The sequence below is a fragment of the Anolis carolinensis genome, chromosome 4, assembly GCF_035594765.1.
Source record: "Anolis carolinensis isolate JA03-04 chromosome 4, rAnoCar3.1.pri, whole genome shotgun sequence".
NCBI classification, from domain to species: domain Eukaryota; kingdom Metazoa; phylum Chordata; class Lepidosauria; order Squamata; family Dactyloidae; genus Anolis; species Anolis carolinensis.
Window position 1 is genome coordinate 61,986,444 of NC_085844.1, and position 18,281 is coordinate 62,004,724.

Genomic DNA, 18,281 nt, shown 5'->3' on the forward strand with positions numbered 1-18,281 from the left:
TGTCCTTTTTCTCTAACTGAGTTGACAAAAGGACTACAGAGGAACAAAACAGAAGTGAGGATAAGTCATGGTCTGTCTGTTATGCAATTTTTGGGATAAGTAGCAAGCACCAACCATGGCTTATTACGTTTTCGACTTGTACCCATTGATTTGGAGTTGTTTTTGTTATATCATCATAAAATAACTTAATTTCCAGCTATTAAAATGTTTTTAAAAGCTCTCTGAAATTCATTGAGGATATATGAATATTTCTTAATGATAGTGGCTGTTGTACTTTGCTTTGCTATATGGCTATGCTATGCATACTGTATTGCAACACTGATGGAAACGTGTGTATATGTATCTCTGAATTAATATATATTTTTAGAATTTTTAAAAGACTTCTATCTGATAATTTTGGAAAACAATTGACAGAAGAGATAACAATTTTATGATAGTAGATCAAGAAAACCAGCCTATGAGAACTGCCGTAAGTGTATTGTAATGTGGCTAGGCCTGGTCATTAAAGGATTTAAGATACCAGGACTTATCTGGGCACTAGTCAGTGGGTTATACTAGAGAATATCGGCTGCTTAAACACTAGATTTGAATGTTGTGCTTGTTATCACAGCAAAAAGCATAATGAAATAACTTTGATCTGTTATAACACAGCTTTAGTTATTAAATTTGTATCCTGTCTTTCAAATGAAAAGTTGCAATAATAATAATGATAATAATAAAACAAAGATGAAAAACAAAATGTAAATTCAAATTTTAAAACAGATGAGTGAAAAATCTAACTAAAGACAGTAAAAATATGGAGCACCCAAACAGTTTAGCCTGCTTAGTCAAGAAACCAGTTAAACTATCAAAGACTTACTTAAGCCCAAACACTCATTTGAAGCCTTTAAGAATATTTGTGTGTTTGAGTATATATAATGTCTCTTGTAGATATCTTTAAGCTCACCATAAATCACATGTAACTGTAGAATACTTCTGGATATTTGGAATTTGTGGAATAGAGAGTTTTAAATTTCTAATTGTTAAAACAGGTGTACTGTGCAGTCACACCATTTTGATTCAGGAGCAAGTACCATCTTATTCAATAAAACTTAATTCAGTTAAGAGGAATAGGATTGTTGCCTTAATACATTTTTATTAGAAGGATACTTAGAATTGCATTGCTGCTGGTATTGCTAATGATATACTGCTACAAATAGAGAAGGTTGCACTTAAGAGTAAAAATAGCTCAGCATTAACCCCATCTCTCTTCCTTAAAGATCTCCTGCCAAAAGTGGTCAATGGCATGTCTTTCATGTAGGCATGGTTAGGACATTTTAAATATGAATTTGTCATATGTATGTAAACCTGAACCCCGAGTGTTAAGACAGTGGAGGAAAATAAGTGAGAATGCCATGACTAAAATGTAAAAACTTTTTTTCTCACATAATTTTGCATATAGTCATTTTATGATGCATGTTAGGGGCAAACAGGCATCAATATTACAAAATACATGCTTCTGTTTCTATAACATGGGACATGAAAATAGATCTACATATCTGTAATGTGAGAAACAGCCCTAAAATATCAGTTAGACATTGGACAGTACTTTTTAAGTCAATTAAGTTGCATGTAATGACACTAAATTGGCACCTTGTATGCCCAAATGCTTAATCACATACATATAAAATATAATATCCAGGTAGTAGGATGGAAAGGAACTTGTCTCCTTTACAGATTCCAAGGATATTTATAGTGCAATCCTATGCATGCTTACTTGGAAATAAATCCTGTCGAGTTCTTACAGTCGGGCAAGTGGTATAGGATTGCAGTCTTCATTTCTCAGGCTGTTTGCATGCATAAACAAAGCCAAGCAGTGACATTTAACTTAATAGGAACCTCACAGGAACCCAAAAGGTTTCAGTCAGAAGTTGCCTCTCATCAAGGGAATTCTCTATATTTAAAAGAAACAATATTTCATGAGAAAAGTGCATAGTAAGTTCCTCAGTGCTTCCCCAATGAAGAACTACTTTGAACCAAATTTGGATTCTTTTACAAATACTTTTGTTTTTGTGCTTGTCTCCAAACTTGTATGATTTTTATTTTGGGAACTTCCCTTTTGTTGGGCCATCTTAATGATAAATCTTGCTGTTAGACTAACTTGTTGAAAATGTTGGATTTGCAGCGAATGAGACATAAGGCTGAACAGTGGAAGGAAACAGTGATTTTCCAGAGCAAACATCAAAGAAGAATAATTTTTAATATAATATTATCAGATGATGAAATTTTTAATCTCATGTTTAAGATAACATGATAATCTTCAACAGGCTCCTGTATGAGTGATACCTATCAAAGCCTTAAGCTTCTAGTCCATATTGTAAGGAAATAACCGAAAATACAAGATCCATATGTGATAGTTAGGAAGTGACTAACACTGCATGTCTGTCAAAATTGAGGATTAGAGAAGTTGAGGTCCCAGATGAAGTTGTGTAAAATTGAGGAGATGAGTGGGTGCAATGGAAATTTAAGGAACAGAAATTGAAGTATGATACCTTTTTAACTCAGGCAAATGCATTGCTTTCTCCTTAACCATGGTTAAAATGTTGGTGTGGCCTAATTTGAATGGTCAAACCCATGCTTAATAGGCAAGGATATAAATATGTTTCATAGATCTGCACACAATTCATTTACACTCATTCCACGTTTTCATTTGGCTTCTTGAAATTGGTATAGAGCCCTTGGAAACTCCTGCCTCAGTTTTTGCCAATTCTTGCAGGTTGTTTTTGTCCCATGTGTGTTTTTCTTCACAAATACCCCTCCCAAATGCTGGATGAAATTGAACCCCTGTTGGAGGGGGTGTCTAGAAGAAAGGCAAAAATAAAACTGAACTTCAACTATGGGGAAAGGGGGATGGAACCTCTAGTGCTCTGTGTGTGTGTGTGTGTGTGTGTGTGTGTGTTTGTGTAGGGTGAAGCTTTTTTCTTACTGGGGATTGAGGCACTATTTCAGTGGGGGAGTCTCAAGAGGGAGAGGCATGGGGGACCACAAAGTAATTTAGGACTTTTGTTTTTGTTGTTGAAAATATTTTAGAATTTTTTAAAAAATCACATGATTGGGGAAGAAATTGCAACTGGTGCTGGGAATTGCCAACTAATAGTCCAAGGCGACAAACACATTGTCTGGTTTATTGAGAAATGCACTACAAATTCTGCAACCTCCAGCCACATTTGGCCTGTCTGAAGCGACCCTTTGAGCAGAGAATAAGTTAAAAAGCTTGACTGGGATCTAGCATGAACTATGTCACTTGAATAAGTCTTGTTAGTCATAATTCTGTATATATTAATGTATAAGTCGAAATGTTTTGGACCAAAGTTACGGGTTATGGTATGACCTACAGACAAGTCAAGGGTCATTCAGCAGAGTAGGGAGAGCAGGAGTGGCACCTCAGAGAGCCAGCCATTCTCTCTCCCAGGCATTCAAAAGTTCCAGAAGTTGCACCACAACAGAAGGAATAGATTGTGTGAGTGCTTCTTTTAGATTCTCCTAGGATGGACTCAACTCTTGCCTTTTGCCACTCCACTTAGAGAAGGGGTGGTTCCCTTTTTTGATAATAATTAAGGTACACTACTCACATTGACCTGTAGATTAGTTGACTTAGTATTTGGGTTCATTTTTACTAGGTGGCACAGTGTGTTAAAGCGCTGAGCTGCTGAACTTGCAGATCGAAAGTTCGCAGGTTCGAATCCGGGGAGCGGAGTGAGCACCTACTGTTAGCTCCAGCTTCTGCCAACCTAGCAGTTCGAAAACATGCAAATGTGAGTAGATCAATAGGTACCACTCTGGCGGGAAGGTAATGGCGCTCCATGCAGTCATGCCGGCCACATGACCTTGGAGGTGTCTATGGACAATGCTGGCTCTTCGGCTTAGAAATGGAGATGACCACCAACCCGCAGTCGGACACGACTGGACTTAACGTCAGGGGAAACCTTTACCTATACATTAGTATATAAGGTAATTTAAATTCCACTAACAATGGATAGCCAGCATGGCTTAGAGCAGGCCTGTGCTACATCTGGCCTGGTGGTTGGATGTGGCTCTCACAAGGATTTGATGTGGCCCACAGAGACTCTAAGCCTAACAGCTTTAGAATCACATTCAGTGCTACGTCAGAGTAACCCTCAGAAATCATTATTCCCCTCTCCCAAGTGTTTTCCCTCTACATGTTTCCTTTCTGTATGCACTAAAGTTACCAAACTTACTTGGGCCGGGCTGTGGTGCAGCTGGTTAGTAGCCAGCTGCAATAAATCACTACTGACCGAGAGGTCATGGGATCGAAGCCCAGGTTGGATTGAGCTTCTGACTGTTAATAGCCCTAGCTCACGGCCCACCTAAGCAGCTCGATAAACAGTTGCATCTGTTGAGTAGAAAATTTTAGATACCGCTTTATTTGGGGACGCTAATAAAAACAGCCAGCAGTGTACAAAAAGGAATGAGGAAGTACTGCCATCAAGGACTCAGTATCACAAGTGGACGATGAAGCGGCAGCTCCCCCTGTGGCCGGAATCAAGCATACCCTCATGAAGCCAGAAGCTGGAAAATGTTAAATTGCCTCTGTGCCTGTCTATATGTTTGTATGTCTAATAATGGCATTGAATGTTTGCCATGTATATGTGCATTGTAATCCGCCCTGAGTCCCCTTTGGGATGAGAAGGGCGGAATATAAATACTGTAAATAAATAAATAAAACCTGTGGCAAAGGGCATGACACAGGATGCTGGAAGTGCTGGTCTAGGGAAACATGGCCTAGGGAGGTAGTTGGACTCAGGTTGTAGCAGTGGGGGTAGGGATGAAATTTTAAGGGGTGTCAGACCTTGATTCAGGGATGTTGGAATCTTGGGATCCAGGTTATGTTAAATGTTAAGATTAGACTGGTCATTTTAGAGGGAGAAGGAGGTGGTAAAGAAGAAGGGCCCCAGTTCTTGCCTTTTTCGCCCTTCCTTTCCCTTTGTCTCTGGGTTCCCTCTGTCATATCCTCCTCCTTCTCCATCCAGACAAACTGCCAGCTTCTCGCCATTCCTTTCTCTTTTGTGAGGGAAAAATGTAACTTTACCATGAAGTTGTTGCGGAGCCTTCATAGTGAAGTTAATTTTCTTCCTCACATATGAGGGAAATGGCAATTTTTCCTCCATAGGAGAAGGAGATGACAGAGGTAAACCAGAGGCAAAAAGAAAGGAAGAGCAACGGAGGTAAGCACTGAGGCACTTCTCCCCCCCCCCCCCCCCCCCCCCCCCGGTAAAAGACTGCAGCTTGCCACTGCACTGAGAGGAGGCTGGGAAATGGAGGCTAATCCACTTTGCTCCTTGCTCTGAGAGAAAGGCGCCCTCTCATAAACTGGGAGTGAGGCACTAAAAACCTATCTGCAACCCAAAGAGGTTTAGCCTATTTAATTTTGGCCCCTTACTACTGCCAAGTTGTGCAGGCCTGGTTTCGAGTGTTAGATTATGGTTGTAGATCTCTGATCAGCAAGAGAAGTCACTGGGTGACCTTGGGCAAGTCATACTGTCTCAGCCTCAGAGGATGGCCAGAGAAAGCCCACTGTGAACAAATCTTGACAAGGAGACTGATAGGTTTGCCTGAGAATTGCCTTAAATTCAGAAAATTATTTATGCTCTACTGACAGAGCAAATGTCAAACCCGAAGGAACATATAGGCTTTCTCATACCAGATGACAGGACTCATGGTTATACAGTGTAGGACAAAATTAGGAACAGAGGGCTTGTCTGTAGAAAAATTGGTTACCTTGAGGATACATGCAACACCAAAAGGAAGAAGATCCTCTGCAGTCAACACTGGACTGTTATTATTTGCTATGCTATTGGGGATTGATTAATGTGGTTGAGGAAAAGCATACATGGATGCCAAACATGGAAAATTCTTGATTTATGATCAATTTATTATTCATTTATAATTATGTGGTTAGTGGAAACTAACCAGTGACAAAGCTGAACCATGTTTTGGGTTTTGGAAAACATGTCAAAGTGCAATTGTTTTAAAATGAAGACAGAAGTTCTGGGCTCTTTTTGATGCTTGGTTTGGAACACGAAAACAAGGCTTGTAATTATTTATTTTAGACAATACAAGTTTTCCTAAGTTCTCAATGTTTTGACACTGAAGAAACAAGAATTTTAATTTATTATTATTTATTTATTTTATTTATATCCTGTCTTTCTCCCCAAGGGGACACAAGGCAACTAACAATCACATACTTTGATCAATTGAAAACAAAGCAAATACAAAATTTAAAAAACCAACTAAATAGTACTTCTCTGTGTTAGGTTAAAATACAGTTAAATTAAATAGTACTTCTGTGTGTTAGGTTAAAATACAGTTAAAATATAATAAATATAATTAAAATGCATGGGAATGGGGCTCTTCTCTCTTGGGAAGGTGCTCCACCACCAGGGAGCAGTCACTGAAAAGGACCTCTTCTCTGTTCCCATGAAATGCACTTGAGTGGGTGGTGAGGCAGATTGAAGGCCCTCCCCAGTTGATCATAAATTTATGACAGGTTCATAGAAAGAGATACAATCCTTTCTAGACAGGAGCCCTAAAGGGCTTCATAGGTCAAAACCAGCACTTTGAATTGTATCTGGAAACGTTTTGGCAGCCGGTGGACTTGTTGCAGCAGCACAGTTGTGTGCTCCCTGGCCAGCCCCACTTAGCAGCCTGGCTGCTGCTCTTTGAATCAATTGATGTTTCTGAGCACTTTGCAAAGGAAACTCCACATAGAGCGCATTAAAGTAGTCCAAACAGGATGTAAAATAAGGCATGTACCACTATGGCCAGATCCGACTTCTCCAGGAAAGGGTACAGTTGGCACACTAGCTTTAACTATGCAAAAGCACTCCTGGTCACTGCTGATACCTGAGCCTCCAGATTCATGGAGCTCTGAGTACCCTCACAGGCCAAACACTAAGAAGTCAAACAGCACCGCCTTCTGAGACTGTCCCTTCAGTAAGGAATGGAGTCACTGAAGAACAGTACCTCCAGAACAGAAGGATACCATAGTCGATGATATCGAAAACGGCAGAAAGATCCAGGAGAACAAAAAGGCACACACTCCCCTGTCTAGTTGTCTGGATATAAGGTGGCATCCCTTATATATCCACCAAGGCAATCAAAGCTGTCTCTGTACCATAACCAGGTATAGAACTGGACCTAGATAACCTGTTTCATCCAGAAATCCAAAAAATTGCTGTCTTTGGAATTTTGCTGGCTTTTGACATATGGTAGGCTTGGACATCTGTATCATTCTTTTTCATTGTTGTGACAGTATGTGAAACTTCCAGTTTTGGGAGATTAGATGGTTTTTTTGTTGCCAGATAATATGTATTTATTTTCCATGGTATAGTAGAGTCTCACTTATCCAAGCTAAACGGGCTGGCAGAAGCTTGGATAAGCGAATATCTTGGATAATAAGGAGGGATTAAGGAAAAGCCTATTAAACATCAAATTAGGTTATGATTTTACAAATTAAGCACCAAAACATGTTATGCAACAAATTTGACAAAAAAGTAGTTCAATACGCAGTAATGTTATGTTGTAATGACTGTATTTACAAATTTAGCACCAAAATATCATGATATATTGAAAACATTGACTACAAAAATGGCTTGGATAATCCAGAAACTTGGATAAGCGAGGCTTGGGTAAGTGAGACTCTACTGTACTTTTGACCTTTCTATTTCATAGATTTGCTTTATTCCATGCTGATTCTTTTTAGATTTATTAATTTTTTGTTTGCTTTCTTTCTTTTATCCCAACTGTATTCTTCTGTTTGTACATGTTCCATCAAAGGATTGGGTTCAAGTTCTTTTTAAAACCAGATTTGTTTTTATTTGTTTTCCTTATTTGTATTAATGGCTGTTCTGGCAGGACGGCAAAATAGAAATTTATTTCATTGCCCCAAGTGTCACCTGGGGTTTGGTTCCAGGATCCCCTACGGATGTCAAAATCCATATATAAAGGCATAGTAAGGTGGCATCCCTTATATATAGCAAAATCGCTGTTTGCATTTTAATTTTGTTTCTGCATATTTATGAAAATTTGTTGATTGAATTCATAGATGAAGAACCCATGGATATGAAAGGCTGACTGCTGTATTCTTGAGCCATATTGTTAATGCTGATTCTGGGATTTCTGGTTTTTCTTACCTGTTATTTTTGGGGATGCAGATAATATATCTTATTTGTGTTTAAAATAGAAATGCAACGCTGTTTCTTCCCAGTGGGTAGATTCCTTTTCTTAGGTGCCCTTAGGTGTTGTATGACGATTTCTTTCTTTTTTCCTGTTGGCTCTGAACCAGTTTCATTGGAAATTACCACCCTACCCAAAAGCTTGTGTCTGCTTAGGTTTTTTTTTTTTACTTAACCTTTGTGTAAAACTTTTTTTAAAATCCTTTTCATCCTCACTATTTTAGTATCTTGCATATTTCAAGTGGCAACACTGCAATTTAGATGAATTTTAGATCTAGACAGTTATTTAACTGCTCTCAAGTTGACTTCAGCTTACGATAACCCTGTGAATGAGAGACCTCCAAGTCATCCTATCATCAATAGCTTTACTCAGGTTTTGTTCCTTTCTGTTACCTTTTATTATTGATTTTCATCTGTCTTTAACGGCTTGAAGAGTTTCATCTTTTATCCATTGAAGCTTCATTCTTTTTTTGCTGCAAACACACTCAGCCATCTACATTTGTAGGAGCTAAGGACAGAAGATCCCTGCAAAAGTGTAAAAACTGAATATCCCTAGACCATCAAACATACATGTTACAGACTACAATTCTAAGCTGCTTCTGCAAAATTCTTCTTCAATGTTGTCTTCCTTCTTCTGGTTCCTAGTCAGTTAGCTTACCTATTCCAATTTATTTTACATTACCTTTAAATTATACAGGGATGTTATTCATCTTACATTTAGCACTATTGATTTACTATTCTTCTTTAGCTTTACCTTGATTTTTTGAAATTAAAAGTTTTTGGTCTGTGTCACAAACTTCCCTTGCTCTCGTTTATATGGAGAGAGTAGAGTGTCTCCATCTTCTGTTTTTAGTTAGGTTGTCTGAATTTTCTGTTAGGCATCAAGTGATATAATAATAAAATTATAAAATTGGAAAATAGCACAAGGACTATCCAATCCAATTTCCTGTCATGATGTCTTTGAATAGTTGCCTCATTTCTTGTTTGAAGAATGTGCTGGTTATGAACAAGCTATTGCACTCCTGTTTCGGTTCTGAATCCTAGCCTAAATCTATATATATAAAAGAGTGATGGCATCACGGCAATTCACAAAACAACAAAACTACAGGCCCCCCAACCTCAAAATTTGACAACACAACCCATCATCCACGCCTCAAGGTTGATACAACAAAAAGAAAAGAAAAATAAAGTCCTAATTAGAGGGAGAGCAATTTTTTTTTAATCCAATTGCTGCCAGTTTAGAGGGCTAATCTCTGCCCACTTGGTTGCCTAGCAACCAAGGGACAGCCAGGATTCAGTTAGGGGACAGGCAGACTTAGGCCTTACTTAGATTTCTTCCACAGATTATCTAATTTGCACTGGATTATATGGCAGTGTAGACTCAAGGCCCTTCAACACAGCTATATAACCCATTTATAATCTTATATTATCTGCTTTGCACTGGATTATCTTGACTCCACACTACCATATAATCCACTTCAGTGTGCATTTTATACAGCTGTGAAGAAGGAGCCTCATATAATCCAGTTCTGAGCAGATAATATAAGATTATCAATATACAGTAGAGTCTCACTTATCCAACATAAACAGGCCGGCAGGATAAGTGAATATGTTGGATAATAAGAAGGGATTCAGGAAAAGCCAATTAAACATCAAATTAGGTAATCGTTATACAAATTAAGCACCAAAACATCATATTATACAACAAATTTGACAGAAAAAGTAGTTCCATGCACAGTAATGCTATGTAGTATTTACAGTAGAGTCTCACTTATCCAACACTCGCTTATGCAACGTTCTGGATTATCCAACACATTTTTGTAGTCAATGCTTTCAATATATCGTGATATTTTGGTGCTAAATTCATAAATACAGTAATTACTATATAGCGTTACTGTGTACTGAACTACTTTTTCTGACAAATTTGTTGTCTAACATGATGTTTTGGTGCTTAATTTGTAAAATCATAACTTAATTTGATGTTTAATAGGGTTATCCTTAATTCCTCATTATCCAACATATTCGCTTATCCAACGTTCTGCCGGTCCGTTTATGTTGGATAAGTGAGACTCTACTGTACTGTATTTACAAATTTACCACTAGAATATCACAATGAATTTAAAACACTGACTACAAAAACATTGATTATGAAAAGGTAGACTGCGTTGGATAATCCAGAACATTGTATAAGCAAATGTTGGATAAGTGAGATTCTTCTTTAATATGAAATAATTACTGGAATAGAATAATGCAGCACAATATAATCTCTAAAACCAGGACAGTAAATAAACAGGGGAATTCCACACAGGAAACAATCAGGGCCAGCTAACACCTCCCAACAAAGTATTCCCATCATCAAAGTCTGGCAAATCCTGTTTTCTCAGGGCCACAGACAGTAGAAGCACATAAAATATCGCAAACAACACCACTCTGAAAACAAGGGAATTCCAGACAGGAAACAATCAGGGCCAGCTAACACCTCCCAACAAAGTATTCCCATCATTAAAGTCAGGAAAATCCTCTGTTTTCTCAGGGCCACAGACAGTAGAAGTACATAAAATATCGCAAACAACACCACTCTGAAAACAAGGGAATTCCAGACAGGAAACAATCAGGGCCAGCTAACACCTCCCAACAAAAAATTCACTCAGGGAGGAAACAGCCATGCTTTAAAGCTGCAAGGCCATTACATCCTAATCATTTTTCCTAATTGCAGCATTCATACTTGCCTCCAACAAACAAACAAAAAACCAATCAGAAATATTGTATATTCACAACCTTTAGGAAATAATATCCCCTGATGGCGCAGCGTGTTAAAGCACTGAGCTGCTGAACTTCTGGACCGAAAGGCCACAGGTTTGAATTGGGGGAACGGAGAGAGCCCCCACTGTTAGCCCCAGCTTCTGCCAACCCAGAAGTTCGAAAACATGCAAATGTGAGTGCATCAATAGGCACTGCTCCGGTGGGAAGGTAACACTGCTCCATGCAGTCATCCCACATGACCTTGGAGGAGTCTACGGACAACGCCGGCTCTTCGGCTTAGAAATGGAGATGAGCACCAACCTCCAGAGTAAGACACGACTGGACTTAATCTCTGGGGAAAACCTTTACCCTTGACCTTAACTACCACCAATTCCTCAATACTTTATTTCCCATACCACCATACTTCGCCACAGCAACGCGTGGCCGGGCACAGCTAGTCTATATATATAAAAGAGTGATGGCATCAGGGCAGCGGACAAAACAACAAAACTACAGGCCCCCCAACCTCAAAATTTGACAACACAACCCATCATCCACGGCTCTAGGTTGATACAACAAAAAGAAAAGAAAAATAAAGTCCTAATTAGAGGGAAAGGAATAATTGTTTTTATCCAATTGCTGCCAGTTAGAGGGCTAAGCTCCACCCACTTGGTCTCCTAGCAACCTACTCAGTCCAGGGGACAGGCACAGTTAGGCCTCAGGCCTCTTCCACACTGCCTATAAGATACAGATTATCTGATTTTAACTGGATTATATGGCAGTGTAGACTCAAGGCCCTTCCACACAGCTATATTACCCATTTAGAATCTTATATTATCGGCTTTGAACTGGATTATCTTGAGTCCACACTGCCAAATAATTCGCTTCAGTGTGCATTTTATACAGCTGTGTAGAAGGGGCAGTTCTAGGCAGATAATATAAGATTACAAATATACAGTAGAGTCTCACTAATCCAACATAAACAGTGTCCTCTACCCTCACCACTTTCACAGTACACAAACAACCAAATGCATACTAAACATAAAGACAACCATACAACAGACATTCAATACCACCACTACCTCAACAATTTCTCACCAACAACACCAGACAACGCCACAGCAACGCGTGGCTGGGCACAGCTAGTTTTTCTATAATTTTCTGTATTAGCAAACATGCAGATGGCCTGCAATTGGAGAAGAAAATGAATGTAATGAGTGCTGATGTTACAATTAGTTTCCAGCCTTTTCAGATTTTTGATGCTATGTCTTTTCTGTGATAGCAAAATTGATCAGGAGCAGAAGGTAGGCAGTGTAGAAGTGTGAAACAATAGTGTTTCATTTCTAAAGTAACATACCTTCTGTGTTTTTAGCCTTTTTCAGCACTGTAGTGTATATGGAATCATATGCAATAGTATATGTCTCTGGGAAACTGTTCACACAATCAAATCTTTATTTGGTTCTTTCTTTCAATTGAATAACCTTTTCATATTGGGGGGGGGGGGGGAAGTAGCAGTATGTTATGTGAATACAGCTGGGACCAGACACCAGTGTACCAAAACAAGCATTTACTGTGACTGGAACATGATGGTAGGCTTTTTATGGTGAAGGATGTTGAAGTAGAGGTTGGTGAAAGAAAGATGCTGGTCACTTTAGTCTGCTCTCTAAAATAGCCTATTTCTGTTTTGTTGTCATTTTCTATTTAGCTTGTTACGTCTGTTTCTGAAGACAACATCTCCAAAATAAACTGATTACTAAATATAAATCTTGTACACTTTCAGGTCCCTTCACAGATGTAGTCACTACAAATCTTAAACTTCGAAACCCATCAGACAAAAAAGTATGTTTTAAAGTGAAGACCACAGCACCTCGTCGATACTGTGTGAGGCCAAACAGTGGAATTATTGACCCAGGATCTGCTGTAACTGTATCAGGTAAAAATCTCAAATAGGTTGACTGCCTTTGTTCCTTAGAATATTGACTGCTATTTTCATTGTTCATCCACAACATTTTTCATAGAAAGTTTATCATTAAAGGTTAATATTAACTTACTTTATTTAACTGTCTACCCTTTAAACACAGTGGGTCCAAAATTTCTTCATATTTCAGTGTGTGTGTGTTGCCTGCATTCTACTGTGCATGTTCTCTTCATAGCACCATTAAGAAGGCAGTCCTGTGTTCCCAGTGAGCTTCAGTGAACCATTAGTGCTTTGTATTTATTAGTGGACCTGGCACAGAATTTCCTGAGCTTTAGTTGTCTTGTAAGGGCTCACAAGAAGAATACTTTCCAGTTTATTTTCATAAGAAGAAAACTTTTCGATTCACAACATTTTGGCAAGGGTTTAATCTGAGATGATTACTATTTAGAGTAGACCCACATAAATGAATGGGAATTCTTGGTAAACCAAAGTCGCATTGATTACCATGGGTCTATATTATGGTGTTAACATTTGGGTTTAACTTATTAACATATTATGTTAAGGTTGCTGCTTGTAATTTTCAGAGATGTGGCCTTACAGTTCATCCTGTGTATTAGTTGCTAAACCATAAGGTGGTATCACTAGTATTTTGTTTTTTCTTGTCTTGGAGAAACATGCTCAATAGAAAAGCAATATTAATGCTTTTCTGCAATATTTCCCATGGGCTTAATTTATAGCCTCAGAGCTCAATGAAGAGAGTATGATTATATATGTGTATATGTATAATGTTAACTGCATATAAAGTTTGTTGTTCCTTGAGATGACAGAACATGAGGCTGAGTATGTAGGATTTACTCCCATTTATCAGAGGCATGATCCCAGTTATTAGAAATATTTAATGGGTTGTTGGCATGCAGCTCTGTGTTCTGTGAATGCAAACTGTTTTGAATGGCTGTCATTATAGTGTTAAATACTTGTGATGATGCGTGTGGTTTTTTCTTTTAGCAATCTTGTACATGTAAGTAGCAACTATATGATGAGGAACAAGAATGTAGTGTTTGTTTGTATATGTAACCGATCTGCTAGAGAATGTTTAATATCTGGAATATTTATTGCTCTTGTTTTGTTAGTAGTAAAATATTGTTTCACAATAGTGAAGGCACTGTGCTTTACCTGGGAAGCCCAGGTGTGCTCTACCTGGGAAGTCTAGGCCTAATCCTGTGGTTCATCTACACTTTGGAATTAATGCAGATTGACACCATTTAAACTGCCATGCCTTGGTGCTATGGAAACATGAGGATTGTAGTTCGATGACACACCACCACTCTTTGGCAGAGAAGGCTAAAGCCCTTGTAAAACTATAACTCCCATGATTCCATAGTATTGAGTCATGGCAGTTGAAGTGGTGTCAATTATAACTTAAATTGTACAGTGAAGATGCACATTTAGTCATTTCCTGATTGTTTTAATATAATGTGACACTTCCCTCATATAAAATTTGAAAAAAAAATCATTCATTCTGAATGCAGCCACTAGAGCTCTGGTAGGCGAGAATAGTTGAACTTGCTACTCTAATTTCTTTTCTAATTATGCTGGTTATCAAATTCTGAGCTCAATTCAGAGTACTTGTTTTTATCAGTAAAGTTTTAAATAGTTTGAATCTGCACAAGAATAGTGTGCTTTTATATGGAGGTTCCCTTTTGTGTGTTCCTTTTTTATCTGGGTTATGGAAAGTGATAATGGAAAGAGGGCTCAGTTGTGGTGAGTTTGTTGGAAGAGGTGCATCTATCAGCCTCTCACTTTCCACACTTCAACATGCAGTGAAGGTGACTACTCCATGGACTGTTTTCTTAATTTGGTCACTCTTAAGATGTTTTTAACATATGATTTATTGTCTTGTTTTTTTTTATGTCTTTCATTGCATATTTGTATGACATTTCCTTCAGTAGACTTTGGTGAAAAAAGAGTTGATAGAAAAGATGGGCTTAAATGTATCTTGATCAACTAGAATCTAATACAGTAGAGTCTCACTTATCCAACACTCGCTTATCCAACATGCTGGATTATCCAACGCATTTTTGTAGTCAATGTTTTCAATCGTGATATTTTGGTGCTAAATTTGTAAATACAGTAATTACTACATAGCATTACTGTGTATTGAACTACTTTTTCTGTCAAATTTGTTGTATAACATGATGTTTTGGTGCTTAATTTGTAAAATCATAACCTAATTTGATGTTTAATAGGCTTTTCCTTAATCTCTCCTTATTATCCAACATATTCGCTTATCCAACATTCTGCCGGCCTGTTTACGTTGGATAAGCGAGACTCTACTGTATATATGCATTAAGTGATTTGGAAAATAACCCATTTAAAAATGTATCTTTATTTACTAATACAGTTCTAAGTAATTTATTTATGCATAGAACCCTAGCTCACAACAAACTTTCATGACTGAGTAGGAATTTGAACTTAAATTTCATGGACCTGTTCAAACATTTTAATTTGTAGTTGTAGACCCTCTACTTATTTGCAGATATTTAATTATCTATGCTTGTTTGTTTAAAAATATAATTTGTGTAGAAAAATGAACTGTTTTAATGGATTCATTTACAGATTAATTACTAGTATGTGAATGGCTTTGAATATATGAAAACCTACTTAATATTATATACAGGCGGATACCCTAGTAGTTGGACATTACCTTGATTCTAAAGATAAATCATGTTGGATAAAGGTAAAATATGTAACATTCAGTGATGAGCTAAAACTTCCATACTTCTACATAGTCCGTAATCTAGAGAAAAAACATGAACCCTAACTTCGTGCTGAGTTTTTAAATTGATAAGAATCTCTTAATTTCTTTATAACTACTTACAACTTCCTGAATAAAACAAGAAACATATAACATCAACATAAGACAAGTTGTAGCATGTGGCTCCCTATTTTATAAAATATTTCCTGAAAATACACATTCTCTTAATATAACACCATAATATTCGAATGACAGAAAAGTGGAGCAAGCTTCACAACATTCGGGATATCAAAATAGGAGAAGTGGGCCTCTCATTATGGGGGGCCTGATCTTTATTTTGTTATCCTTAGTAGGAAACCACAAACACACTACTTCATTTTGGGAATTCTTCCATGGTACGTTTCATTCCAAGAAGTACTTCTCTATTGCCCAATTGTGTATTAGAAAAAAAGATTTGAGCACTCTTAAACCATCTCCTGCTGATAAAGTGATCATTTTCCCAGTTCAACGAAATCACATCTGGAATCCTTGTAAAAGTTTTCTGCTTGCTTTGTTATCTGAAGAGAAGGGTGAGGAATCCCCTTTTTCTCTACAGGCATTAGCCTTGTAATTAGGTATGGTCATCGTTTTAAGATATTACCATAAGTTTCCATCTGTAGCAAGTTAATTAACTGCTGACGTCAAATTATAGAGAATAAATTGTTATGTGGAAACTGGGATCTTGATTTTGCAAGAGAACTTGGACCTAATTTGTAAGTGTTTCATAATGATGGGGCTTAAGGATACTTAGCAGAGACATATTTACAGTATATGATAAAAGATTGTTTTTTCATTATATTTTGTTAAGATATACATGTGATTGACTAAGTTAATACACAGTTCTAATGTTCTGAATTTTAAATATATTTCAATGTTCACATAAAAGGCAAGTACCCCTGTGTAATTCATACTTTGTCTATTCTGCAGTGATGTTACAACCCTTTGATTATGATCCAAATGAAAAAAGTAAACATAAGTTTATGGTACAGACAATCTTTGCACCACCAAACATTACAGATATGGAAGCTGTGGTAAGTAAACAGATACTTTTCATTTCAGTTTTTAGTAGGATAACAAGGTGGATTCTTCCTTTGGCTTTTTAGAACAAACCTTCTTAGGCTTGTCTGGTATTCCCTTTTTCTTGGAGACTGTCCAACTTCTCCTGATTGCTGACAGTAGTGGATTGTGGATAAGGTCATGTACTACTGGAGAGAATCTTCAAAACATATACAGATTAAGTGCCAGGATTTCACACATATTTAATAAAGCATTTCATTTTCTTTTCTTTTTTAAAAAAGCAACCTTCACTCAATCTAACATGATGACATTCTTAGGAATTAGGAGGTTGTATGGTGCTTACATTATTTTTGGAAATAGCTTTTTTTTTTACAAAGCTTGGAATTTATTTATATATTTATCGTGTCAGAAGCGAACCGAGGGTACAGTTGTAATGTATTTGAAAACACAAACAAAGTTAAAAACTTGGCATTATACTAAATGTCCTTTGACCAGTAGCTGGCCACTTGGAGTGCCTCTGGTGTTGCTATAAGAAGTTCCTTCATTGTGCATGTGGCAGGGCTCAGACTGCATTGTAATAGGTGGTCTGTGATTTGCTCTTCTCCACACTTGCATGTTGTGGACTCACTTTGTAGCCCCATTTCTTAAGACTGGCTCTGCATCTCGTGGTGCCAGAGCTCAAGTCTGTTCAGCGCCTTCCAAGTTGCCCAGTCTTCTGTGTGCCCAGGAGGGAGTCTCTCATTTGGTATCAGCCATGGGTTGAGGTTCTGGGTTTTAGCCTGCCATTTTTGGACTCTCGCTTGCTGAGATGTTTCTGCGAGTATCTCTGTAGATCTTATAAAACTATTTCTTGATTTAAGGCATTGGCATGCTGGCTGATATCTGAACAGAGATGGGCTGGAGATGTCACTGCCTTGGTCCTTTCATTGCTGGAGTGGTGTAATGCTGGCTAAACAGTATAATTTCTACAGTGGTGTGGGGTGTAGACAACCCGTGATAATATGATATGTCGCATTAAAAGCCATATCCACTGAACCAGAAGCTACTTATAACTTAGAGTGAATTTGCCTATTAAGTTATTGATTTAGTATATTTTGTTCTAGTGATTTCACATAATTTTCTTGATTACCCAGTTAACATTGGAGTTTAAAATATGCTTAGTGATTTAGTTCATGATAATTTGTTAAAATTTGTGCCTTTCTCTGCTGCCTCAGGAAAAGTAATATTAGAACTGGAGAATGTGTAGCAAGTGGCTATGTTGTTAGGCAAACTGATTGATTTCATTGGAAAAACATACAGGAGAAAGGGGAAGAGAGACAGCTTTCTTGAATCCATCTCAGATAGCTGACTGTGGATCAGAGAAACAAGTAGGTTTAGTCAAGAAGTAGGGAGAAAGAATGAGAAATAAAAAAGTAGAATCTTTGGATGGGAAGAAGTTATTTATTTGCTTAATCGAAGTCCAGGACTTCTCAAAATGTTCTCTCTATAGAATGAATCTGTATAGAAAGAAGATTTTTAGATTTTTTTTCTGGAAAGTGCATTGTGATTTTTTTCATCAATATCTCTATTGATTACA

General features: G+C 37.6%; 1 protein-coding gene across 2 annotated transcripts in view; it reads left to right on the top strand.

The window, feature by feature from the left end:
- The window catches only part of vapa (VAMP associated protein A), a 36,597-nt gene that overhangs the window by 5,810 nt on the left and 12,506 nt on the right, over positions 1-18,281 (top strand). For both annotated transcript variants that reach the window (XM_062980523.1, XM_003225680.4), the window contains exons 2-3: positions 12,757-12,909; positions 16,616-16,719. In XM_062980523.1, the coding sequence (XP_062836593.1) occupies positions 12,757-12,909; positions 16,616-16,719 (257 nt within the window). The remainder of the gene's footprint in view (positions 1-12,756; positions 12,910-16,615; positions 16,720-18,281) is intronic.